The sequence below is a fragment of the Manis pentadactyla genome, chromosome 16, assembly GCF_030020395.1.
Source record: "Manis pentadactyla isolate mManPen7 chromosome 16, mManPen7.hap1, whole genome shotgun sequence".
NCBI classification, from domain to species: domain Eukaryota; kingdom Metazoa; phylum Chordata; class Mammalia; order Pholidota; family Manidae; genus Manis; species Manis pentadactyla.
In genome coordinates, this window is record NC_080034.1 from 6,228,148 (window position 1) to 6,255,628 (window position 27,481).

General features: G+C 44.7%; 1 protein-coding gene across 5 annotated transcripts in view; it reads left to right on the forward strand.

Annotated features, from left to right (window-relative positions):
• The first annotated feature begins 1,431 nt into the window (after nucleotides 1-1,431).
• Nucleotides 1,432-27,481, forward strand: part of COL12A1 (collagen type XII alpha 1 chain) — a 107,567-nt gene continuing 81,517 nt past the window's right edge. For 2 of the 5 annotated variants that reach the window (XM_036916188.2, XM_036916191.2), the window contains exons 1-13: nucleotides 1,526-1,705; nucleotides 4,064-4,171; nucleotides 10,853-10,969; nucleotides 12,713-12,856; nucleotides 13,268-13,327; nucleotides 15,515-15,778; nucleotides 15,954-16,118; nucleotides 17,242-17,415; nucleotides 19,405-19,695; nucleotides 19,896-20,498; nucleotides 21,640-21,915; nucleotides 25,023-25,295; nucleotides 26,988-27,260. In XM_036916188.2, the coding sequence (XP_036772083.2) occupies nucleotides 4,099-4,171; nucleotides 10,853-10,969; nucleotides 12,713-12,856; nucleotides 13,268-13,327; nucleotides 15,515-15,778; nucleotides 15,954-16,118; nucleotides 17,242-17,415; nucleotides 19,405-19,695; nucleotides 19,896-20,498; nucleotides 21,640-21,915; nucleotides 25,023-25,295; nucleotides 26,988-27,260 (2,713 nt within the window). In that variant the 5' untranslated portion in view covers nucleotides 1,526-1,705; nucleotides 4,064-4,098. Of the gene's footprint in view, nucleotides 1,461-1,525; nucleotides 1,706-4,063; nucleotides 4,172-10,852; nucleotides 10,970-12,712; nucleotides 12,857-13,267; nucleotides 13,328-15,514; nucleotides 15,779-15,953; nucleotides 16,119-17,241; nucleotides 17,416-19,404; nucleotides 19,696-19,895; nucleotides 20,499-21,639; nucleotides 21,916-25,022; nucleotides 25,296-26,987; nucleotides 27,261-27,481 lie in introns of those variants that run through there. The other 3 variants (XM_036916189.2, XM_057494160.1, XM_036916193.2) reach the window with 3 other exon arrangements.

The following is a 27,481-nucleotide window of genomic DNA, read 5'->3' on the forward strand; positions in this document are numbered from 1 at the left end:
GTGTGACTGCACGTCGGGTCCGCCGGGCCGGGACCCTGGCGCGCGGGGCCTAGACGATTCGGACGCCGAGGAGGCAGCTCCAGGGGCGGGCGCGCGGCCCTGTGCGCGTGGGCTTTCTGTGCCGGGCCCCGCCGGCCCTCGCGCAGGCCGTGTGTACGCGGGGAATGTGCGGAGGTGGCGGTCCCCACCCTTCTCCATTCTTTCCCTCCCGTCCTCTCGCTGGCTTCCTCTGGATTTCTCTGCAGGCGGGCCTGCGTGGGACGGAGGGCAGCGGGGCACCTTGCTGCTCTGCCAGCGGCTCGGAGGCTCGGGCCTGCGGGAGGGAAGGCCGAATCTGAGCGGGTCAGACCAAACCGGGAGCACAGGTTGACACCGGTGACGAGCCCTCCGCTTTCCCATTCCAGGCGCGCCAGCCCGGGCTCCACTCCCCGCCCCGTCCTCCGTCCCGGTGGCCGCCCGGCTCAGGGTTAACTGCGGGCCTTGCAGAGGCCCAAAGGCTCAGGCCCCTGCCAAGCGCACCCACGCGGCCATCGGAACCTCTCCTGTCGCCCCGGGGTGGGAGCCCCGCGCCTCCCGGGCGCGTGGTGCCGTCGGGCCATGCGGAGCACCGGGCTGCAGGCTGCGGGCCAAGGGGTGGAACCGCGGTTCGGGGGCCCTACGAGGGGAGAGGGCGCTGGCACAACGCCAGCGCCCGTTCGGACTCCGTGTCTCCGGGGTTGGGAGATCACCCGCCTTGTCCGTTGAGCCCGCGGGGTGGTGGGGCAGGGCCAGCTGCCCAAAGCCTCCCCGCCGGGCACGGGGATGAAACCTGGTCCCGGGCGACCTGCTGCTGTTCGGAGGACCCTGGGTTTCTTAGCGCCCCGCCCTCTTTCCCGGCTCGACTTGAGCCCCCAGTTCCGTCCGAAGCCCCGGGAGCGAGGCAGGACTGGGAAAGCCGTCGGTCGCCGAGCCCCGCGCGGTTTGCAGCCGCGGCAGATTGAACAGGGCACGGGGCGCGCCGCGTGCGCAGACAGTTAGTTCATGGAAACCCTGCAGATGGGTTTTAAGTGCCCCCGGGACGCAGGGGGAGAAGGTGTAGGTGGTGGGAATGGGACGGGGGATGGGGCTCCGATGGCGGGCCGGCCGCGCATTCTTGCAGCTCTGAAAGTGAGAGTCACCTCCCTCCCTGCCATTGTTCTTAATTTAGAAAAATTAATTCGTTAAAGAAAATCGCACGCCTGGGGAAACCCGAGCTCGCGGCCCGCCCCCTGCGGGGGAACGCGCGGCTTCCCTGGGCCCGGAGCCCGGCGGCCGCCCGCCCCCGCGCCGCCCCCGCGCCCCCGCCGCCCCGAGGCCCCCGCCACCTCACGCCGCAGGAATGCTCCAAGTATGCACACGCTCCCCAAGCAGACCTCCTTCGCCGCCGCGGCGCATACATCACCCGTGGCAGCCGTCCACCTTCTCAGGCGTTTCGTAACCGGGTAAGCTGAGAGCTGGGGACGGCCCTCCGTTAAGTAGCCCGCGGCGCCCCTCTCTTCCCACTCGGCCCCGCGCGCCGCCGCCGACGAGTCCGCGCCCGCCGCCGCCCGCTCTCCGCGCGTCCCGCCGCGCCCGCCGCTCCGGACCCGGCCGCCGCGGGGCCCCGCCGCGGCGCGCCCCCCGCAGCCGCCAGGTGCTCCCGGAGCGCGGCGCCGGCTGCCGCCACGCCGGGGAGCCGCCGCCTCAGGTGGGTCCGGCTCCGGCCCCTCGCCCTGCTGCCCGGCCTCGCCGGGGGCTCCGGGGAAACCCGCGCCAGCCGGTCCCTGCTCAGCCCTCAGCCGGCCCGGCGCGGGGGCGAGGGCACGGGACCTGAAGCTTCCGAGGGGAGGCAGCTGCACGTCTCCCAAGGCGGATGCGCGGCGGCCGGCGCGCGCGGGCTCTCCGGTCAATGTTTGCAGAGTTTCATCGACTTCAGGGGGCGGCGCTCCAGTGTGAGGGGCAGCCGTCCCGCACCCCCTCGCCCGCCCGCCCCGCGCGGTGGCACCTCGGTGGCGCCCGGCGCGGACCTCTCCGGGGGCGGGCTGAGTGCTCTGCAGCTCCCGGCTGCGCCGGGCTGTGTGGCATCGAGGCAGAGCCCGGGCCCAGGGTCCTGGCCCTTCCCCTGCTCGTCAGGGCATCCGAGACGGTGGGTCGGCCCAGCGCCCGGGGACGCGGCCGGCCAACCCTCCCCCGCCAGCGGAGTACACTGCCTCTCCGGCCTTCCCCCCGGGCGCCGGCCCGAGGTTCGCTGAACCCCAGGGTAGCGCGCACCCTGCATTCTCGGAAGGGTGGTGATCGGAGAGCTTGGGGCTCTGTGAGGAGCCGGGACCGTGGGCAGGGCAAGGGGCAGGAGAGGCACCCCACACCGAGCATCTTCGGGGACCCTCGGCGACCGTTTCCGCGCCTTCCGGGACCCCCTCCCCGCCTCCCACCTCAACCGGTAGCAGGTGGCTTTCTGAAGTCCACTGGAGCTCTGGGGAGGGGTCGTCAAGGAGGGAAATAAGCGCAAAACTCGTCCTTGGCTAACCGACGTCAGGGTGGCAGCGGGTGAAAGAGGAGGTGGGGACGGGCACGGGATCTGGAGGGACGGTTTGGGGTGCGGGGAGGTGTACTGTCCTTTTTTAGCTTGACGCTGGGGGGTAGGGAATTGGTCTCCTCCCGCGGGGTGAGGGAGGGGGCGAGTGGGCGAAGACCAATCCCTTAAGACCCCGAACCCCCCTCCCCCATTCTCATTCATGGTTTGAAGGGAGGGAACCCTGGCTGGCGCGTAGGGTCGGCCGTTTTCAGGCTTTCATGGCCGAGAATGCTCAATGAAATACTGAACTAGCTAAGCATTAGCATAAATGTTTCGGCTGAAAGGAGAGAGAACTTTATTTTGAACGTATGGACGGAATGCCTGGCTCGCTGGGTCAATTGGCTGACTGCTCCGGTCCCCGGACGCGACGGGACTCCTTCTTGCTGCCGACAGGTGGCGCTCTAGACCCAGGCAGGAGCGCGTCCGCTGCTCAGGTTTCCGCGAGGAGTTCAGGGGTTTAAAAACACTCCCCGCACAGATTTTCGGCGGGTCCATTGTCAGCCTTCAGTTTTTCGGGAGCACGACTGCCAACTGAGTTGGAAATGACTGTAGCAGAGGTCAGGCCAGTTGACGGGAACAGCGGGCCAGTTTCGCCTTCTCACCGCTGTAGGAGAGGGTTAGAAGCGTCAAACAGCTGTTAATTAGGAAGAAGGAAATGGCGGGGGTCCTTGGATCCCCAAGGCAGCGCCAAAATTTTAATCTTCGCTCCATAAAAAGAGATCCGGGCAATTTGGCACCGCCTGCTCGTCCGACATTGAAACGCACTCTACACTCAGGTCTAGAAAGATGCCAGTATTGTGCCAATAATGCGGAAAGACGTGTCCGTTTCTCTTCTCCAGGGGCTTGACCTTTGGCTCACTGTCGGATGCTCACGCACGATTTCGTTTTTCCCGGGGCCCAGCCTGTCCCCTTACAGTGATGTGTGTTCCGCAGAGCCCACTCTCCTCTATACGCCGCCTCCGGCAGCCCCCCGGGTCGGCTTCTTGTCGGCAGCTTTTGTCTCTGGGTTGGAAGATTCTCTTCTGCCGACATGGGTTAGGCACCTACTGTGCGCTGGGAACGAAAGATGCGCAAAATTCTCTCTTATGTGTAGACAGAACAAAATAGAGAAAACAGAGCGTGAAAGCGCTTTGTTAGCTCTTCCGCGCGCCCGGGACCAGCAGTGCGGCCCCGCGGCGCTACGCGGCTAGGAGGGCGCGCAGGCCGCGCACGTCCCCGCGGGCAGCGGCGTCCAGTGGAGTCTGGGCCACAACGACGCCTGAAAACCCTCCCCGGGCCGGATGAGGGACGCGGGGCCCGGGAGGCCTCCGCTGGCTTGCGGGCAGGACCCGCCTTCGGGAAGGACGCCCCTCAAGCCCGACGCCCCTACTGCCGCGGGCCCTGCGGCGCCTGGCCATGCCGCGGGGGCGGGCAGACCCGGGCACGTGCAGGCCCCGGCCCGGCTCGGTTCCCGCCGGGCCGCTGCTGAGGCCTCGCCGCTTGTCTCCGCAGGTCCCTTCATGCGGCCGTGAGCTGGGAGGCCGAGCATGCGGACCCGGCTTCCCCCAGCGCTCGCCGCCCTGGGCGCGGCGCTGCTCCTCTCCTCCACCCAGGCGGAAGGTAAGCGGCCCCGGTCCGCCGCCCGCGCGGACCCCGGAGCGCCAGCGCGGTCGCCGCTCGCCTCTGTCGCTTGCTCTGTGTCGCGCTGTCTGGGCTCCTCCTGCCGAGGGCCGCCGCTCTCCTGAGCTCGTCCGCTCCGCTGTCCTGCGTCCCCGCCGCTCGGCGCTCTGTGGTCTGTGCTCCTGTCCGCGGCGTGCTGTCCACGCCGCCCTCGAACCTGTCCGCGGCGTGCTGTCCACGCCGCCCGCGCTCCTGTCCGCGGTGCGCACCTGTCCGCGGTGCGCTGTCCACGCCTCTGCCTCCCCGAGGACCGGCGCCCGCGCTCCACGCAACACTGCGGGCGCCCCGAGCGCTGGTCTGTGGCCGGACGGCGACCCCAACGAGAGGCTCCACCGCGCCGGCGCTGCGCGTCCCCAGGCTCCGTGCGGGGCCCGGCGTCCGGCGGGAGCGGAGAGGCCCAGGTCTAGCCCCGCAAAGCCGAGGGTCCAACCCTGTCCTGCACCCTCCGCCTCCCCCCCGACCACCCTCCCTCCCTGCCGCCCCTTCTGCCCCTTCCTACCCCGCCCCTCGTCTCCTTCCTCCTCCCTCAGCATCAGCTGAGCGGAGTCGGGGCGGGGCTCAGAGACGCATCCTGGGGCCCCAAGGGCGGCAAAACAGCGCTGCGTGGCCCCGCCCTCCTGAAAATGAAGGGCTTTGCTGGATTATCAGCCTCAGTTTTGTTGTGTGCACTTGACGCCTTCGTTTCTCAGTTTTTACTAAACAAGCCATTTCTATGTATTAATCCAATGGGAACTGCCGTGTCCCTTCGGTCATTGAAAACCTGACAAACTAGAGTTATTGCTCTGCAGGGTGAATGGGGTACTACCATAAACAACATCTTAAAAACAGTTTTTTTTTTTCAATAAAAAAAATGCACCTGATGGAGTTAAGGGAGAAAAGAAGCACTTCTCACTGGGACAGCTGTGGGAGCCCCGGGTTGCGCCCTCAGTCTGCGGTTGTGGGAAAGTAGAGCTGTTCCATGACAGGCTGTTTCAGAAACTTCCTATTGTGTTTGATTTTCTGCTTCAAGGTTGCAGGTACAAAAAAAAATAATAATAATAAAATTAGGAAAAGCAGAGAGTCTCCAAAATGTATGGTCTGTTTAGAAAAGTGCCAGGAATTTGGTGCTCTTGTCTGATGAATATGTTGTGAATGTAGAGGCTTTTCAGGGTGGCCTTTATGAAGTAATACTCACATGGGGTTGCCCTTAATGTTCCTTTCTATGTCGTTGGTAGGAAGGAATTTTATTTGAGGAACTTCTGGAAGTCCTACTAAAGATACTTTTAGACAATTCACTGAAGTGGCCTATTTATTGCTCATTAAGAAAACAGTTATTTGAAAATCAGAAAGACTTGAGAATTCTTTGGAAAAGAATTTGGTTGGAAATGATATAAGTGGAAAAAAATCAAATCTGAATTGGATAGTAGCTGGGTAGCAAAATGCAGTTAAAAAGACGTTTTACTGTCCACATTCTCCTATTTCTGTATTTCTCACATTTTATCTTTTCAGTTTGTATGCATTTTCACACAATGCAGGTTTCTTAAGCTGCATCTTGTCTCCCAACCCCTTAGGTCAGCATTTAATAATTATATTTTAATATGATTTTTTCCCTTATTCTGTAGTTTGGTACCGTCAAATAGAAATATATGCAACGGCAAGCCACACATGTAACTTCAAACTTTCTGGTTGCTACATTAAAAAAAGGAAGAAGAAACAGGAGAAATGAATCTTTATAATATATTTAACTTAAACTAATGTATCCACACATTATCATTTCAGCATATAATCAATGTGAAAATTATCAGTGAGATATTTTACATTTTTTGTACCAAGTCTTTGAAATTGGATGTGTAGTTTACACTTGCAGTACGTTTCACTTTGGATTGGCCGTATTTCAAGCCCTTGACAGCCACGTGTGGCTGCTGGCTCGCCTTTTGGGCAGCATAGCCTGGGTGTTAACTACCAACTAAGTGGTCCCAGGAGCCTGTAAAGGGCTAACAAAATTTGTGGCTAAGGCCTTTCTGGGGACAGTGGGCTGGAAACAGAATTTCTTTGAAATATTTCTGCTGGGGGCTTTTCAGAATTTCAACTTTTGCCCCTATTTCCTGCTATGCCATTTTGGTCTTAGTTCAAAAGTAGCCATAGTTGTTTTTCTCTCCCTTTGGCCACTCACACATGTGCTCATGTACCCATACTATTTTCCAATCAATTTCTATTTACCTAGCATCTTATATGTTGAAAGCAATAGCTTTTTTGATATTAATTAAAAGGTTTTGGCATCACCTTTTGCATCTCCTATTTTATAGTGGTACCACCTTTTTCCTGTTGTTTTTCTTCTGCCCTCATATACAAGGAACTTAATTTTGTCTTATAGAATTAAGGGTGAAAGTCATTTATTTTGCCTTTAGTATTTGTAATTTTTAGCCTCAGCATAGACTCTGTGACCTGTGTTCTGAATGTGTGAATTGCTTTTGGTTTATGGGTCACATAATACATTAATTGCCATGTAGAAAATTCAACACTTTACATTTAAAGCTTAATGACCAGTATTTCCTGAGAATTAGACACCATTCCAACTAATCTAGAATTTCAGATGAACACAAGTTTTGTGAAAGAGTTGTAATTTTGGTAAGTCTGATAGGTAGTTTATAGTATATAATGAACAATTGGATATTATCGATTCAGTGAAACGAAGCCATAAACTTTAACAGACTTATATCTAGGTTAACAGGCAATTAAAATATATTTCTATAATCCCATGTCTAACTTAGAACAGAAATTTCAAACTAGAAGGGAACTTATAGATCATTCTAATTATCTCACTTTTCAAAGGCAAAAATGAGGACCAGCAAGTTGGAATAACTCAGTCAGCTAACATGGGCACTTAGGACCAACGCACCAGCAGGATGCGGGTCTCCCAGTCCTGGTTTAGGGCTGGGTTGCCCGCTCTGTGCTTCCTATTTGCTCGAGCGCCAACCAAGCCAGTGGGTTAAACAATTGCAAAACAATGTGCACAGAACAGTCCAGGACTAGTTTGCAATACTACCTTTTCAACTGGTATCTTATAAACACACATGAAATGACTGTCAATATCACGGCAAAGATCATTGAGCTCATAACTAGCTTTGGATAGAACATGTAAATGAATGCCTATTGGATATAGTAAAACCATTCTTTGCTTACTTCTAAAGGTCACTACCATTAAGGTAGTATCCTTTTCAGTATTGTTATCACAAAATCAGATGAAAGGTCTTATTAGTTCATCAAGATGGTGTTTGAGTAGTGTGTTCTCAGTTCTGCTTTGTCTGTAACACATTTTATACAGTTACCAGATCTTATTCTGCTCTTATTCTGCTCCCACCTGTCCATCTTCCCAACTACCCATCCATCCATCCATCCATTCATCCTGCACAGTTGGTAAAACTCTTGGGCATAACTTCCTTTTAGTGTTCTCTTTTTAACATATCTCCTTTTTGGGTGCCACAATGAAAAAAATTGTCTTCTTAATTATGCATATCAAGATAGACACATTTGTTTTAAAATTGCTTGAACGAGTGTGTCAAGTTAATATACCAAATTCTACCTATAACTGAATTGGAGATAGCTGAATACCATATATTTATTATTGATCAGGTATCAAGTAAGGTTTATTTTTATAGGATAATATATGGGTATATTTAATAGGCAAGTGTGTATAAATATTACTTTCTAAAGTTAATCTTTCACTCAAATATTATTCTTTATATTTAATGCTCTAGGGTAAAAAAATTGTATGCTCTGGAGTTAGACTGTGGGGTCAAAGTTTTGCTGCTTATCAGCTGTGTTAACCTCTGACTTTCACTGGTTCACCTGTGAAATGGGAATTATAAGGCACACTGTGCTGGGTTGTTCTGAGAAGAAAAAGAAATATATCAAGTGACTAAGACTGCCTGTAACAGAGCAGACAACAAATGCTAGCAATTAACATTCCCCAAAAGTCCTAAATCCTGCCGATTTACATGACAAAAATATCATCATAATGCAACTTTCATGTCATAGATTCTTGACAACAAAGCATTGATCATAAACAGGAAATTAGACTACTAGTTATGAATACTTAATATTTTAGTTTCTTCACTATCAGTATTCAGGTTTTTGAATATATATACATATGTATATGTATATGTATATGTGTATATATATATATGATATCTTACTATTAATAATTTAAGTTCTGTTTCTCTTGGCTCAGATTCTCATTCTATGCAGCGTGGCTCTTTGCAATCACAGTCCACATGTAGACAGTTCATGTTTGAAACACTGTTTCAGGGAATGCAGATGCTGCTTGTGACAATGCAAGGGCTGTTGTTAATTATTTTTTTGTAAAAGGAAAGGTTTTCAAAGCTTGTGAAGATACATTTTGCATTGATTGAGGCTGACATGGGTCCACATTGACACCTGCCTTGTTATCTTTCTCCATGAAATGAACAAAACAATGTGTAATCGGGATGGGAAGCCTGAGGGCTTTTACGTATGAGGGAAGCAGACGGGCCCTCTGCCTCTCGTGCTGGTCAGCCTCCCTTCCCTTCTTTTGATTCCCAAGAACCACGTCTGAGTTTCTGTGAACACCCTAAACTCCTCTGAAATGTTAAAGACTTTTCCCAACAGTCAATTTTTCAGTTTTTCTGGAATCCTGGTCATTTGGAAACCAACAAGGGTGGCCGCCGCTGCCCTTCAGCGGTTTTAGCCTAATGCCCGCTGCTTCAGGTCAATTTCCTTGCAAGGTTGGTGGTACTGTTTTTCCATGTACTGGATTTTTTAAAAGCATGCTCAGGCCAGTTGTGTCTGCCTTTGCATTAAATTTGTCCTGAGCCATTGCTACTGGAACAATATTTTATAATGATATTCTTAATACCTACGGTGCTATTAACAGTCGTTGCATGCTTGTCCTACTAAGTAATGACTACATCTACACCTTGCCGTATGGTTACAGACAGCAGAATGGTGAATAATTAAACTATGCATGTAGATTAATAGTCTAATCTCACTGCCTGTGTATGGATAGTAAGAAAATAACATTCATTCCATTACTAGTGTATCCAATACAAACGAGAAGCCATCTTCTACAGTTGGAAGCAGCACTTCATTAAGACGAATGTTTGCTTAATTTAAGTTCCATTAAAATGTGCTATTAATATTACATAAGTCTTTAACCCAAGTTAAATTCTATGACGTGTATCTGAAAGCTACTACTGTATTTCAGTTGAGCTCTGTGAAAACGTAAAAGGAGATTGTAATCTCTCAAAACATGCACAAATTCTGACTCACAGGGAATACTTTGATACTTAAACACCTCAAGACGAGTATGGCTGAAAGTCATCTTTGTTGACCTGCTTCAAGAGTGATAATTTTGAATGCATTGACCATGCACTGCCAGTGAGTCAGTACGATGCTGCATGATGGAGGCGTGCACGTTGCAGGGAGAATATCATTATAAAATATTTCTGAAACGTCTTTGTGGAATGACTATTGTACATGGAGGCTTTTGTTCATTGTGGGAAACTAAAAACAAGTCAACATTTTATTGACACATGCATGATGCTGTACGGTTTTGTATGTGAACTATTTCTTTCTGTACTTTTTGATTCTGCCTGTTGTCGACTTCTCCCAGTTTTTATTCACAGTCATGTCTTCAGATTGCTGATCCTTTTCACTGTTTCCTTCAAGTTCTGTAAATAAATGTCCATAAATATACATTGATGCTGTCTTTTCATAATTAACCATTGTTTTGTAAAGGACCATACTGGCATTTTAGTTTAAAATGCCGCTTCTAGTATGGAGAACACCTACCACAAAGGAAAATAACAGTGTTGGTTTACACCTTGCAAACACACAGCAAATTGGTGTAAACAGGCCAAATATTAGCTTATAAACATCTGTACATCACTATTTATCTATCCTAATTTATTAACATCCCTTATTACTATTTTTGAATATTTATCTAATGAAGATGAATATACATTTAAATGTATATTTTCTTGTGAGATGTAACAGTGCTTAATTTCCCATTATTCCTCCTTTTCATTAAAATACACTTTTCATCTCTGCCACAGATTGAGATTTATTGAAGAGAAATTAATAACAAGTGATGCAGAGGATGAAACAAAAACATTATTGATTCTTTTCCACATTATGGGAAAAAGTATTATATCACTGTTCTAAATTAACTTCTGTGGTTGTGAGCAGGTTGTGACTCGGCATGCTTATTCAAAATGCACTCGGCATGAATTGAGATCCCCTTAATTGTTATGTGAATTGTTTGCATATGTGGTTATTACATGTGATTTCACTGTACTTGTATGTACCTATATCCAAATATGTTTCTATTTTGCTTGATTTTGCTGGCCATTCTTGGATGGTCTAGCAACTCAAGAATCCAAAGTGTTTTGTGCTGTCGTCTGTAACACGTATACTCTCTGATGTTTTGTCATATCTCGTCAGCTTTTGATTTTATTCTTATCCAACAAGATATCTTTATATTTGTTGGAAACAAATTTATGCAAAGACAATTTTAGTAAGCTTTGCTCAACATATTTCATTATTGATTAAATTGACCATTTCGTGATGTTGGAAAATGTAACTGATATTAACTTTCTTTTGCAGTTGACCCACCTTCAGACTTGAATTTTAAAATTATAGATGAAAATACTGTTCACATGTCATGGACAAGACCAGCTGATCCAATCGTGGGTTACAGAATAACAGTGGACCCTACAACAGGTAAGTTTTGAAATTCTGGGGTTTTAGGACAGAGACATCACAGATGATGTAATCTTCTCTTCTCCGCTCCTTCCATTTCATTGTGGAGAAGCCAAGGCTTAGAAGACATGAGGGTTTCAGCAAATGTCACCAGATATTTGGTGGATTCAGGTCTGCAGATTTCCAGCCTAGTACCTATTGTTACATTTTTTATAGTGTTGAGGTTTATTAACATTACTTGCTATGCTAGGCTATTGATATTAAAAATCAGAATATTACTGCTGATCTTTGATTTTGTAAAATAGAATTCTCAGTTCTTGACATTCTTCTTGAATGACTTAATCCTTTCCATCGTTTAAAGTGCCAGGTGGTGCAGTGAGCTGGGGCACCTTACTCAGTGTCCTACACTCTTCACTGCTCAGGGAACATTATTTTGGGCTAACGGTGAGCTGCCATGGGGGAAGACAAGCATTTACCCCGGCTCTGTGGATTCTGAGATTCTAGGCTAGGAGTCTTTGTGAAAATAACTTGCTTTGGTTGTTCTCAAGAGCTGTCTTCAGTGATGTTCCCCAAATGTGGAAACCAGTCTCTGTTGATAAAATTTTAGTTCTACCATGGAATGGGAAAATAACCATTTCCATGAACAATGGCCGAGTGGTAGGGAGAAGTGTTGACTGGCCGCCGATAGGGGTGGATCATGTCAGCGTGAAGTTTCACCAGAGCTTGTTTAGATATTTATGGCCTGTATAAAAACCAATGATTTTCATTGCTGATTCATCAAGAAATTGGAAGGCTTGCTCTGAGAACTTAAGAAGGGGTCAGGAATATACTCTTTCCTTTTTGAGCTTTTTTCCCGAATATGTTTGCAGTTGATTTATTCATTCCAAAGTGGAAAAGCTGTTGAAGAGGAGTCCACCCATGGTGGAAATTACTGACTCCGGTACTCTGCGCAGGGGTCCGGGGACCACACAGCCCATCAGAACCCCGGGGTCTTGTCGCCCTGGGGGCCTCCTTGGTCCTGCATCTCCACACAGAAACAAGGGACATTTCTCAGGGTTCTACACCTGTTACCTTTCTTGATTATGTTTTGATGGAAATTTAATATAAGCAAAAATATTAGCAGGCAGTTTTTAGGAACTACTGTTTCCTACTTGAATTGAAAATTGACATAATCTAGAAGGAAGTGCATAATAGTATGTAAGCAGACAGTTTGTGGTAGCTTGACATGTTTGCTATCTAGTTAAGTCACTTTGGGGGCCCGTGGTCACCTATTAATGATGCACCCATTCAGGTATGGAGGGTGCCATCATGTCCACACACATTGTTGCCCACTAGAGCTTAATTTTAGCCTATGGTGTTTGTTTTGCTTGAGCTGATTTTCATTGTTTATTTCTCTTTCTCTGCTCTCCTTCAGCGCATAATTTAAAATTAAGTTATTTTCTCCTTTATATCTCATTCATATGACAAAAATTTTGTTATTTACCATTCCTATTCAAAAAATGAGAGAATTTTTATTGATATTCTGGCATATCTTTAATCTAGAGGAATCCTTGATTATTGAATATGATTATAGCAAGTAAGGACAATACCAATCCATTTATTGAATGTCTAGAATTCAAAGTTTTGATTTTGAAAGATGGTAGAAAATAATGTATGGAGGTTCTAAAAAAATGCATCTATCGAATTTTTCATTAAGTTGTATTGCGTTATATTATTATATGAAAATTTCCTGTTGAATTAATATTTCCCTCTCTGTATTTCCAGATGGGCCCACTAAAGAATTTACCCTTGCAGCCAGTACCACTGAGACGTTGTTATCAGACCTCATTCCTGAAGTAGAGTATGTGGTGACGATTGCTTCATATGATGAAGTAGAAGAAAGCATACCAGTGATTGGCCAACTGACAAGTAAGCACACAGCTGACGTGCTTTTATACTTTTTATTTTGCAGAAGATTTGCTCCAACTTTCAGATTTAATTTGTTAAATTAAATGCAGAATTAATTTGCATCATAATTAACTTATTTTTAATGATCCTGGTTATTAATGGATGATAATAACTCATTACTGATTTATAACCTTGGTCTCTAGAAGCAGCAGGAATTTTACAAATGAAAACTATTAAAAACATTCAAGTTTTCCAGGGAGTAATGTTAATGTCTCTTTGAAATAGATCTAAAAAAAATCTCACAAAAAAAAAACTAATGTGCAAGGCAAGGCTTATTTGGCAGTATTCTTTGACCAGCTGGGCATGGACCGCATATTTGGAAAGTATTTGTATGGATTCATTTCCTTTTGTAATAATCATATTTTGACTCAGTTCAAACAGGTGGTCCAATGAAGCCCGCCGAGAAGAAACCTGGAAAGCCAGAGATACAAAGTAAGTATTTGCTTAGATTTGTGAAAGTCTTAAGTGTAATAAAGGAGATGTTCCAGCTATTTATATATATATATATATATATTTGATCTTATTCCTCTCTTCATTTCTATAAGCTTTATCTGGACTAAGTATAGACAATATAATAGAATATATGACTAAGTATACCTACGTTATGATTTTCTAGCCAATTTTCCATTCTGTTTACTAAATATTCTTTTTACTGGAAATATTTTGAATGTGTGCGCATCCAAATTGTCCCCTCAGGATTTCGGCAGTAGGTGAAACGCAAGCTCATCACTGGACTTAACCCATATCTCCAAGACAAACTGATAGAAATGGAGGGTAGCTTAGGGATATAGGACGACTGGAAGTCTGGAACACGAGAGAGATGCCCTTGAAGTGTTCGAAGAAATTCAGTTTCTGTGAAAATGTATTTCTAACTACGTGTGTATGTTTTATGCTCATCTCTGGGGTATTTACATGGCCCTAGTTCATGGCAGTTGTAACCATCTCCACAGTGTGTTTAAGACATCTCTTAAAACATTTAGGTCTTAACATACCTGAAGAATATGATGTATTTCCCAGGGCTGTTGTCAGGTGGTAGCTTCTGGGAATCAGGGGGGAGAGATTGGCGTGGAGACTGTCGCAGTTTGGGTCACTCTGATAGGTTCTTGCCCACTACAATTGCCCTTCCCCCACAAAGGATCATGGAAGCAGATTCAAAAGGAGGGCAATGAAAACGCTGCTTACAATGTTCTTTGGAATGCACAATTAGGAGCGAACCCCAAACAATGATATCCCATGATCCTTGGTGGTTCGTAATCAAACCGAAGCAGTTTTACTTAGTCTAGGTTTTATAGGTTCCAGCCTCTTTTGTCTTACACTGCTTGGTCCTACTGGGATGGACCTTTCACAAGTTTCTTGGATTTCTAATTTTTCCACCTGATAAAAGCTGGATTTATGACCCAGGATGACAATGAAAAGCTTATGAATATAAAGACCCCTTTGCCTGGAATTTGGCCCTTTGGATCACTGATTATCATTCTTTTTGATGTCTAACACTCTGCATGAAATTTATACTGTGCAGTTCTAGTGCTACCTTGAGCCATTGATATTTGTTCTAAATCAAAGCATCATGCTAAATATTGACTTCTCAATTGACTTAAATTGGTCCATTAAACAGTGTGCAAAAATTATTTAAATATGCAACTTGTATTTGGCTAGCAAATTTTGCAGAACCCTTTCCTCCTCTTCTTTTAGAAAAGGAGGAACTCAGTGTAGTCAAATAGTTCTTTTATTATCCACCAACTGACTGCAGGGACAAAGACATCCTCAGAAATTCTCTCAGTGTTGTATGAATATGGATTCTCATGAAAGCTGACCTGTGCCCCCAACCAGAGAGCAGGAAAGATATGGTGCTGGGCTATGAAAGCTATGGGCTATGATTTAAGGATACTATGTACATTTATACTTTTGAATTAGAATGTCTTCTTTCCCTCTGTTCAGTAAAAGTAGGTTTTATATGTCAAATTTAAATAGATTGTTATTTAGGATAGTAAGATATTCTGGCTACCCTGCATCATATTTATGCTAGTTTCTACTTCTGTTAGACTCCATTAACCCTTTAGACTGACCCACTGCAAACTTTAGACAATCACATTGTAAAAGGCAGGAGAATGCCCACCGATTTGCTCTTTTCTTCAGCTCAGCTGCACCTGCTTGAATAGTACAGCAATTATTTTGTACATATCACTGAATATCAAGGAATGAAGACACTTTGCTTTTATTTCTTTTGTATGTCTCTCAGATGTTTGTATGATTTTTACTCAAAGGAAAGAGTGAGAATATAGCTTATAAAAACAGAAAGGTTGGTAGGATAAATAGGTCACATGCTCTTGGAGAGCAGGTCTTATGTCTATCTCTTCTTGCATAGTGTCAGGCAGCAATTTACAGACATATAGTTCCATACAGACATCTTCATGCAGGCACTGAAAATGCTTATATGTATGCTAATAAAATTTCATATTCTTTTGTACATGTCAGTTGTGGGTGAAGAACAATGTGAATGTGTTCTAATGAACAAAATGATTTAAAAAGCCAACATTTTTTTGCACTGTTAGTTTGTATCCCTCAATGATGGACAGATTTAATAATGCATTATTTAAAAATACATCCAATGTATTTCAGAATGCTCTGTCAGTGCCTGGACTGATTTAGTGTTCCTCGTGGATGGCTCATGGAGTGTGGGAAGAAATAATTTCAAGTATATTTTAGACTTTATTGCTGCTCTTGTGTCTGCTTTTGATGTTGGGGAAGAAAAGACAAGGGTTGGAGTCATTCAGTACAGCTCTGATACCAGGACTGAATTTAACTTGAATCAGTACTACCAAAGGGATGAGCTTCTGGCTGCAATTAAAAAAATTCCGTACAAAGGTGGCAACACAATGACAGGTATGTTTTACAAACTTTGTTATTGTTTAAACTAAATGAAATACCTGTTCAGGAGAGGGATTAAGCATTGCACAATGATCGCATGTTAAATAATTTTGAAATTAATCACATGGTTTTTGACTTTGGCACAGTTGTGTGATGAGGGGTGAATGAACAGGTTTCTTTTTCATTTCAGGGGATGCCATTGATTACTTAATTAAAAATACTTTTACGGAATCTTCTGGAGCAAGACTTGGGTTTCCTAAAGTGGCAATTATTATTACGGATGGCAAATCCCAGGATGAAGTGGAAATTCCAGCCAGAGAGCTTCGAAGCATCGGGGTGGAAGTTTTCTCTTTGGGTAGGTCAGGTTTGATTAATTATTTTCACTTTAGAACTATTTCAGTACTTAATGCTTAGGAAGATGAAGGGTTGATTCCTCCAGGAAGGATGCTATGAGAAGTAGTTACTGCATTTTATAGTGTACTGTTAAGCCAGTCATCTTTGAGTAGAGAGATTCTACTTATCTATTTCTCCTGTAGAACTAACTCCCTTAGCATATGTGCTAAGTGAGGTGGTATTCACATGCTTTGCCAGCCCTCTACTTTTCAAAAATGCTGGGCCAATGATTCTAATAAAGATCCCCCTTGTATTATCATTAAGTGTTTTTATGTGTTTCCTGTATTATGTAATCCTTGAAGAATTCAGAGCCCAGCTCATTCAGGACTCTCTAATAAAAAAGGATTATCTTTACAGATGGCAGGGACAAATGATGGCATGGTCAGATGAGAGCCCACTCTGTTTTACTGACCAGTCCTTTTCCTCTTTAGCTGGCCACTCTATGTGAAGTTATAAAATGCCTTTGTCATTTGAACAGTTGCACATTCGTTATGAAGCAAAGCAGTTCTGGTTTGTGACTGAATGAGAACTTGGAAATGTCTTCAATTGTGAAAGACTGAGAAAGCAAAAAACTTTCCCAACCCAGCACATTTCCCTTTTTAATATATCCTTGTCCTTTTTTAAAATTAAAGCGTCATTGATACACAATCTTACTTTGGTTTCAAGTATGTAACACAGAGGTTCAACAGTTCCCCACATTATTAAACCCTCACCCCCCACTAGTGCAGTTGCTATATCAACATAGGAAGATGTTACAGAATCATTGGCTACATTCTCCCTGCTGTACTACCGTCCCTGTGACCAACTTATATCATGACTAAGAATTTTTGTGCCCCTTTATTCCCCTCACCCTCCCTACCCACACACTCTAGCCCCTCCCCCATGGTAACCACCAATCACTTCTCAGTGTCTGTGAGTCTACTGTTGTTTTGTTCATTCTGTTTCGCTCTTTTATATTCCACAAATAAGTGAAATCATATGGTATTTATCTCTCTGCCTGGCTTATTTCACTGAGCATAATGCCCTTTAGGTCCATCCATGTTGTTGCAAATGGCAGGATTTCTTTTTGTCCTTTTGTTTTTAAGGCATTAAAGCTGCAGATGCAAAAGAGCTCAAACAAATCGCCTCCACACCTTCGTTAAGCCATGTTTTCAATGTGGCCAACTTTGATGCAATCGTGGATATTCAGAATGAGATCATCTCTCAGGTGTGCTCAGGTGTTGATGAACAGCTTGGTGAATTGGTTAGTGGAGAAGAAGGTGAGTGAACTGTTGAGCATCCCCATGTGTCATCCGTTTCCACTTCTTTGCAGGTACCCTTAGAGTAGACACAGTCACTCAAGCATATCCCCCAGGGACTCACCATTTCATGTACCATTGGTGCTGTGTTTCAGTAACTCAGCTTGCTGGTATCACTTGTGTTTTTCTCCCCCCCCCCCCAGGAACATGAAATAAAGTATTTATGTTATTATAAAATTCTTAAAAAATCTTTTTTGAACAAGTTGGACTTGCTGTTTTTCTCTAAGACCATTTTGAGCATGTTGGTTGTCCATAATTATGCTACTCAGGTGCTTGCTTCAATGCTCTTACACTCTGATTTAGATATTGGCAGGCTAGGGAGACATTTATTTTAGCATTCTGCAACTTAAACTAAAAACAGCCTTTTTCTATTAAATGGTGAGGTGAAAGGATTTTTTCTATCATCATACTCTGCATAATGTTTTCAAAGCTTTCAAGAATATTTCAAAGATCAGTCATTTGATCCTCCCACAACTGGAAAATTTTTCCATTTTATCAGTTATTGCCTCTAAATACATGGGAGAAAGAAAAGACATTTCAGAAGACATTTCATAAGCATGCTTTTGAGCATTAAAAAGTCAAAATTTCCATGGTTGTTCTCCCAGTTGGAGAATTGACAAGTGATTAAAGATATGTTTGAAATAGCTGCATCTTCAGTCATATAAACTCTTTCATCTCCAAGCCCCAAGTATTTCGGCAGTGTTCACTGGCCCTAATTCTGGTTCAGAACTGCTGCTTGTAACTTTATGGGCTCCGAATCCTTCATTGTCAGACTGCCTAATGTCTGACTTTTTGCTCCGTATGATTACAAGATCCAGCCCCTGCCCCACTTTGCTCGGATTAATCTCTCTTTACTCAATCTTTCAAAACATTCAAATTGTTCTCTGTGTTTGCTGGGGCATGTGCAAGACAAGCCAAACTTTTGTCCTGCCGCTCCTTGAGCTCTCCCTGCGTGGGCCATGGGGACGCACTGCAGGTCCACGCTGAACAAGGCCCTTACTTTCTCCACCGCTGGCCTGTGACCTCTGCTTCCTGTGCTGTCTCTGTGTCACTTCAAAGGTTTGGCTGAACTTCCTGTTGGCACTTCCTTTGCTTCTCCCCTACACTTCTGTCTTCTTCAGATATCATTTTTATGTGGTACATCTGATAGCCTTTTTAGGAGGCCATGAATAAACTTGTGCCTGTTTTATCATCTCCTTCTTGAAGGCTGACTTGTAAAAAATTAGAACTGTATCTTCTGGGAAATAGATTCCATTAATGAATGTAAAAGTTTGAAGATTTGGTCTGAAATACCTTAAAATATTTTATGTTATCTTTTAAATACATGACTATCCTCTACTTTGAATAAGGATGGAAATGTTTAGGTTATCAATATTTACTTGCCAGTATGCAAGTTGTACAGCATTGTTCCACCTCTTTGGTGACCTTATGAACATAGTTAAACTTTTTTCTTACCTGAGTGGAAATAAAATTGCTTAAAATCAGAAGAGCCTGTCATTTAAGAACTACTGAATTCTTTATCTTTCTTTGTATACTACCAAGTCTTTTAAAGTTTACATTTTTATTATTCTGGTATGATTAAAAAAGAAAAAGAATTAAGTCATTGATTTAACAAGTATTTATCAAGTGCTTACTTTGGGACCTAGAATAAAGGCAGTGAGTGAAATACTGAAACCAGAATGGAAATCTTGGTCCCCAAGAAGAATCTGGCATCAGATGTCTTACTTGAATTTCTTCTGAGGACTTTCCTTTCCCCCTCGCCTCTCAGCTCCCTGACTAAAAGTCGGGCGCTGAGCCCCCTTGGTGTGATGGTCCAGGAGGAAGCGGAGGGTTGGGACTGTCAGCTTTGGGGATTCATTCATAATTAAGTCAAGTGACAGAGTTGAAGGTCCAAATCTGAAGGCTTGCACCCCACTGTTTTTAATTGCCGTTCTGCGTGTTACTCTTTAGTTATTGAACCTCCTTCAAATTTGATTGCCGTGGAAGTCTCATCGAAATACATGAAGCTAAGCTGGACTCCATCTCCTAGCCCAGTGACTGGCTATAAAGTCCTCTTTACCCCCATGACCACGGGGCGCCGACAGCACGCGCTGAGCGTGGGGCCTCAGACGACCACACTCAGCGTTCGCGACCTGTCAGCAGACACGGAATACCAGGTCAGCGTGGCCGCCATGAAGGGGCTGACCGCCAGTGAGCCCGTGTCAATAATGGAGAAGACTCAGCCGATGAGAGTGCAAGTGGGTGAGTTAGCAGGTGTATCACAGGATTTGGAATGTGAGGGTCCATTTGACCGTCTGCCTTAATGGCTCAGATTTAGTGTTAAAACACATTTACAATAGCTTTCTTTTAAAGAAGGATGTTTACTAAGAAAACCTAATATCTGTATTTTAATGATAAGTTCATATTTGTGGAACTTTAATGGGCTTTCTTTCTTTTTACAGAATGCTCACGTGGTGTGGATATAAAAGCCGATATTGTGTTTTTGGTTGATGGTTCCTATAGCATTGGGATTCCAAACTTCGTTAAAGTTAGAGCGTTTTTGGAAGTTCTTGTAAAAAGTTTTGAGATTTCACCCAATAGGGTACAGATAAGTCTTGTCCAGTACAGTCGGGATCCTCACACTGAGTTCACTTTGAAAAAATTCACCAAAGTTGAAGACATAATTGAAGCAATAAACACCTTCCCCTACAGAGGAGGATCTACGAACACTGGGAAAGCGATGACTTATGTCAGAGAGAAAATATTTGTGCCAAGCAAGGGTTCGAGAAGCAACGTACCGAAGGTCATGATTCTGATCACTGATGGGAAATCCTCAGATGCCTTCAGAGATCCTGCCATTAAACTAAGGAACTCAGATGTTGAAATCTTTGCAGTTGGCGTAAAGGATGCGGTACGCTCAGAACTGGAAGCAATCGCCTCTCCTCCTGCCGAGACCCATGTGTTCACGGTGGAAGATTTTGATGCTTTTCAGAGGATATCTTTTGAACTCACACAATCCATCTGCCTTAGAATAGAGCAAGAATTGGCAGCTATAAAGAAAAAAGGTTAGTACGCTTTGCCACTTTGCAGAATAAAAGTTCTCTCCAAGAACAAAGCATTTTGGTTTTAAAATTGTCAATAACATGCTTCTTTTAGTCTTTTTATATACAGAAAAAAATTTAACTTTTCTATGTAATTGAAAACTACTGAGCTTAGTTTGTTTAGCTCTGAGATACAACTTTCTCCTGGCTTAGGATCATGTATTTATTGGTGAAAAAGATGTTTACTATGAAGTCATGAGATGTTTCTGATCCTCGACCCTTAAGCAGGGCAGGGAGCCGGCCTCACCACACCTGTCTGTCACATCCAGTTCAGCAACCATGAACCGAGTGTCCCTGGGGGCTGGATGCTGAGTTAGGTCGTTTGAATTAAAGGTGACTAGGCAGTCCCAGTGCCCCGAGTTCTCTGGAAGGACCGCTTCGGGGCATCCTTCCTCACATCTGGAATTCCCTATCCTCTTCTCTTCATTTGTCCAAATTCTGTTTTTCAACTTTCAGTTACCAGTGCCGTCTTGTTTATCAAGCTTTCCGTAACTGTTCCAGTGCTGTTCTGGTTACCACCCCTTCCAGTCACTTGGCATCATGTCTGCCACTGTGTTTGTTAATGACCTCACGCTCTCTTGTCTTTCCAATGTGATTGTCCTTGAGGACAGGCAGTGTGCCTTAAACATTGTCTCTTCCTATTATTTAGTTTAATAACTATTCTGCGGGAAAGTTCCTTAATTATTACTTTGAAATACTTACCTAGCACCGGACGCCAGTCTCTGATGGCCAGGGATGAATGGGAGAGCTCTGATGGATCACTTGAAGTTCCTGTTTAAATATTCCACTTGGGGCAGGATCACTCCATTACTCCTTTGTTTTTAGAAACTCAAAACTTAGATTCAATTTTAATTAGTCACTAAAACACCATTACTTAGTGTTATGAATGGTCAAGGCACATGGTCAAGGCATCCTTGTAGGGCTTTGAGTGAGAGGCCTTCTCTCGTGCCCACGGGCAGACCGTTTGCTGAGTACAGTGGTCCCCACGGCCACCCTCCCAAATGGACAGATGCCATTTCAGAGACGTGTAGTCATTAGGCCCATTTTTTGCTTTATGGATTTAACATTTTAAAACTGCATCCTTCTTTTCTTTTTTTTTAATTAGCTTATGTGCCTCCAAAGGATATTAGGTTTTCTGAGGTGACCTCTTACAGTTTCAAAACCAACTGGTCTCCTGCTGGGGACAATGTGTTTTCCTACCACGTCACCTACAAGGAAGATGCTGGGGATGAGGAGGAGGTCACGGTGGTGGAGCCCGCGTCCAGCACCAGCGTCCTTCTCAGCAACCTGAAGCCAGAGACCCTGTACCTGGTCAACGTGACTGCGGAGTATGAGGATGGCTTCAGCGTTCCCTTGGCCGGGCAGCAGACCACCGAGGAAGGCGAGTTTCTGCCACCCCCTTCCCAGCACCAGCAGTTTACTGTAGAACAAAGTTACTGTGTGAAGTGACCATCTGCTTTATTGCACAGATGTTGTTATAGGTCAGCCTTTGTAAGTTTGGACATCTTTGAAGTATAACTATTCACATGTATTTTTAAAAAGAGAAAAAATTTCTCTGGGAAAAAACCCTAGATTTATTTTGATGAATTTGAGGTTAAGAGACATAGAAAACTATTAAGAATTATGGAATTTACTCTTAAAATACTCTCTATCCAGTTTTTTTCTGCCCTCTGTTTCAGCAGTGCTATGTCCAAATGCTTCTAAAATCGCCTGCCTTTATGGAGCTGATGGCAGATATGTATTACAACATTTTTATCTTTTTAAAAATCATGGTGAAATACACATGACATAAAATTTACCATTTAGGTGTACATTTCGGCGCATTTCGTACAGTCACTGTTTTGCTACCATCACCACCATCATCTTCAGAACTTTTTTCATCTTGCAGAACTGAAGCTCTGTACTCATTAAGCAGCAACTCTCGGCTCTGCGTACTCCCCTGCCCCTGCCCGTTTCTGCGAATCTACGCACTCTCGGTACCTCATACAGGGGGGACTGTACAGTGTGTGGTCTGTCCTTTTGTGACTGGCGTATCCCTTATGCTGTCCTCGGCACGCACCATGGGGCCACCCGTGTCAGGGTGCCTTTCCCTAGGGCTGGGCGATATTCCAGTGTGTGCATATGTCACGTCTTGTTTATCTGTTCACCCATAGGTGGGTGCTCGGGTTGTTGTATCTGTACCTAATTCTGCTAAGAACATGGGTATAAAACATCATCAAATGTCTTCAGTGCCATTTGTTTAGATGTGTGCTTTTTACTGGATAGAATGGAATACTTTCTGATCCACGTCACTACATTTGCCATTTAAAGGCATGATTAGGGTAGGAGAAGACTAAGACCAGGAAATTACTCCTTAAGGTACATATATGAATATTATAGGAGATATGTACTATGTGAATATTACAATTGTTCTCTGTTACTGGGGATAGAAGAGGTTGAAACAGCAGGAGGAGAAATTCACGATAGTTACAAAGAAGGATTTGCTGACAGGGAGGCACGTGGTGGTGAACCTTGCTGAGGAAAGCTGGAGAATCTTTTTTCTCTGAAAGCTTTTTCAAGTAAGAGTAATTTTTTTTCTTTTGTGCATGGCTTAGGTGTATTTCTACCTGAAAACTGGTAAATAAACAGGACACCTTCAAGGTGACTTCTTACCTCATGATTTTTTCAATTGTATGACCTAGAAATCCATATTTAGATATTTATGATTTTCTGATCATTTCTCTGCAAGGCCCACACTGCCGCTTGCCAAACTGGCCCTTTTTCTTCAAAACTTTGGGATGGGAATGAGAATATATCTCAAGAAGAAGTTTCAGTCTAAAGGGTTTTTGGGTACAGCCGACTACATTCATAGACACTCCAGTTCTCCATCATCGGGCTACCACAGGAGAATTTGGTGATGCCTTTCCGACTCTATTGTCTGTAGTGAAATCTGAGATTTAAACTTTCTTTAGTCTATCAGGAGGCATCTGATTCGGGACATTCACTTAGCATTCCTGAGCTCCTGCTGTGTACCAGGTACTATGATAAATGCTTTCATGGGCTCTCTTATCTAACCATGTCAATAATCCTATGAGTAGTCAGGTTTTTACTATTGGGGAATCTGACGCTCAAAATCACACGGCTGTTAAGCTTCAGATCGTCCCAGTACAGTCTCCCTTATCCACACCTGGGGACCCTTTCCCACAGGCAGCAGGAGGCCCTCCTTCCGCAGACGGTCAGAGGATGGCAGTAGCCGAAGGCTGCATCACCCTGCCTGCAGCATTCACCTCGCTTCCCCTCATCACATAGCGTTTAACCAGCTCACATTGTCAAAAGAACAGTGAGAACATTATAGTATGATATTTTGAGAGAGAGTCCACATTCACATAACTTTGATTACAGTTACTGTTTTATTCTAGTTTATTATTAGTGATTGTTGTTAGTCTCTGTGCCTAATTTATAAATTAAACTGTATCTTAAGTATGTGTGTATGTATTGGGAAAAACATAATTTATATGGGGTTCAGTGCAACCCTCAGTTTCAGGCATTCATTAGGGGTCTTGGAATATATCCCCCATGTTTTAGGGGGGGCACTGTATTTGAACTCATCAGTTTATCTGCCTCTCTGTTCTCATCTATCTGCCTTGCAAATGAACCTTGGGTGTAAGTCTGCCAGGTGGCATTTGTTTCTTTTCTTAAGAGATATACTTCCTTCCACCCAGGAGTGACCTATTGCTGGATTGGATGTTTAGGCAAACTTCTCATTGTATGTAAGGTGTGTGCAGGCACCTTTAGATCTTTCCTGAATGTGTTGTCCATATGGACAATTTGCCCCTTAAATAAATCGGTCCTTTAAGCATGTTTACTAACCAGAAAGTCAAACAAGGCTCTTACTTGGGTTTCATGAAAATTTCATTTAAGACTATGAGTCTTTGGCTGTTACCCACACTGCAGTTTAACCTCAACATTTAGATCCAGTTAGCATTTGTTAAGTGCTGATAATGTGTTAGGTCTCAACATGTATGGTCTAACTATTCTCCAAGTCAGATGACTGTATACATAAAAAAGTTAGTTGTGAGACTGACTAGAGAAGACAGTGTATTCAGGTGGGGAGATAGGGCAGGAATGGTTGTTTTTATCAGTTTTCTACCTGTCTGAGAAAAATCTAGGAAGTGTGGAAGCTTTGGTTACTTACATTTGAACAAACCAGTTGTTTTTATTCTTAAGTTTTATGTCAATACAATTTTTCCATTTAATGGACTACTAATGATTTTAAAAGTTTACTATTATATCACTCTTTATTTGATTAAAAAGTTAACTGTACATAGCCTTTTTCTGGTATTTGTTTCTGTTTCAGAATCTATTTAGTATCTGGCTAAATAAATGCAGTAACCAGGATGTTTGTCAGAAAACTGCTTGTGAATTTGTTTAGAGAAATGCTATCATTTAGCGATCAAAAGCTAGTTCTGTGTTTTTCAGATAAAATCAAAAATTTTTTTTAAATTTCAGTAAAAGGAGCACCTCGAAACCTAAAGGTGACAGACGAGACGACAGACAGCTTTAAAATTACCTGGACTCAAGCTCCAGGGCGAGTGTTAAGGTACCGAATTACCTACAGACCAGCTGCTGGTGGAGAAAGCAAAGACGTTACCACCCCAGCCAATCAGAGGAGGCGGACGCTGGAGAACCTGAGGCCAGACACCAAATATGAGGTCTCGGTGATCCCTGAATACCTCTCAGGACCTGGCTCTCCGCTGACTGGCAGCGCAGCCACTGAAGAAGGTAGAGGAAATATGCTGGCCATTTGGTAACAACCAAAATCTTAGGCCGCAGGGGAAGCCCTGGGCCACGACCCAGGTACTACAAGCCACGAGACGCTTCGTCTCACTTATCTGAGTATCTTGGGCTGCAGCCTATTTAGACTGGAGTGACTCAAATTTTACTCAATTTGAATTACTCACATTCCTGGCTTACTCATGACAGCTCTCCTTTGTGTCAGTAGGACTAGAATGCTATGACATGGAAAATAGTCTTTAAAAATAATACTATTATGTGTTCTAATATAAATTGAAGGATACTAGCAATTAAAAAGGAAAACTGCTCTGCATCATCAAAATAGATTATATATTATTTCTTTAGGAAAATTAAAAAATACTCACCTGTTTTTATTTAAAAGGGATGGTTAGGCCACCAGGGTAGAGTATGCTATTTGTGGCAGATTATTAATGTTTAATATATTATTTCATTAAGAAAAATTGGGCATTCATAATTTTCATTTTACTCCCCATCTTTAAGGTAAAAAAGAAATGTTAGTAATATGAGCAGTTATTGAGCACCTGTTTGTGTCAGGTTCTGTGCAAAGAGCTTTTCTGTGCAAATGAGATATATTATCTCATTTAATCCCTGCACAGACTACATAAATGTGGAGTTGAATCATCCTAGTTTTTTAAGGAAATCAAGGCTCAGGAGACTGAATAATAGCTCAGATCATGTTGCCACAGGCGTGGATCTGTCTGTGGGCTTCCCGCCCTTCTGCACACACCCACAGGGCAGGCCCGCTCCAGCCTGGCTGACATGGGTCGCTGCTTCCTCCGTGTGCAGCCCAGCCAAGGGGCCTTCCCTGCAGAGATGCCCCTCTTTCCCCTGCTTTCTTGTCCTGGCCCCTCTGGCAACCACGACTTCCCATTTTCCCTTTCTAGGCAGGGATCTAGGCTCTCTGTTCTAAGCACCATGAAATTACCCAGGGACCCTCCGTCATTGTTTTCTGGAGTAATGCGTCTGGGTGTTGTGTGTCCTGGAGAGTGTTGTGGGGACCATATGGCCACACTCCCAGGGAAGTCAGAACATGCCAAACATCATGGTGGCCAGGCGCTGGGCAGCCCCTGGGGTTCACCCCACGTGAGGCGTCACGTGGGCTGTGTCCTCTCTTACACTTTTTCTAGGGACAGCATCATTTTGTCACTTAGTGCTTTGATCACATCGTGTTTCTCTTGTCTGCTACATTTCGATGTTCACAGCATCACACCAGTAAATCCTTTTCACTGAAGGTTTCCTAAGCAGTTAAAACCCACACTGCGATCCTAAGCACCGTGTGCAGCTTGCAGGGCTGTGCCTCTCTTTTAGGGAACATACTGTAGTTTTTTACATGAAAGATTCCAACATGAACGATTTTAACCTGTGTGAATGCAGAGGAGGAACTGGGGGTCTTTTGCTTTATTTCCACTACAAGTAAGGCCCGGTTTGGAAATGCTTAAGTTCTCTTGGCCAGTCGGTAGTTAGAACTGCCAAACTCTTACCCAGATGGTAATACACACACACACACACCACACACACACCACACGCATACACACACACACACCACACACACACACACACACACACACACACACCACACAAAGCAATAATGCATTTTCCAAGTCATTTAATTAAATAATGAATCTCGATGCTTTTGTTTTGTTTTGTTTTTAAATGAAGTTAGAGGGAACCCAAGAGACTTAAGAGTTTCCGACCCCACAACCTCAACTCTGAAGCTGTCTTGGAGCGAGGCACCAGGAAAAGTGAGGCAGTATCTCGTCACATACAGCCCCGCGGCAGGGGGTGAGACCCAGGAGGCCACTGTGAGGGGCGACACGACCAGCGCCGTGCTGAGAGGGCTGCGGGAAGGGACACGGTACTCCCTGTCTGTGACGGCCCTGTACGCATCCGGGGCCGGAGATGTCCTCTTTGGAGAAGGAACCACGCTTGAAGGTAATTACTGTCCTGTTTTACAGAAACCCCTGAGCTTGTCTGTGATGACATTTAAGAAGCTGAAGCCTAGAAACGTACAATTCTTTCTCTTAAATGGAATGTGTACTGAACAAGCTGCCTCTTCCTCAGAGATGTAGAATGTAAGCAACTGAAAAAGTTAAGCTTGATCAGGACGAGGCGTACCGGGGAGCTGGTGCCGAATGAGGCCGCAGCCGTGTGCC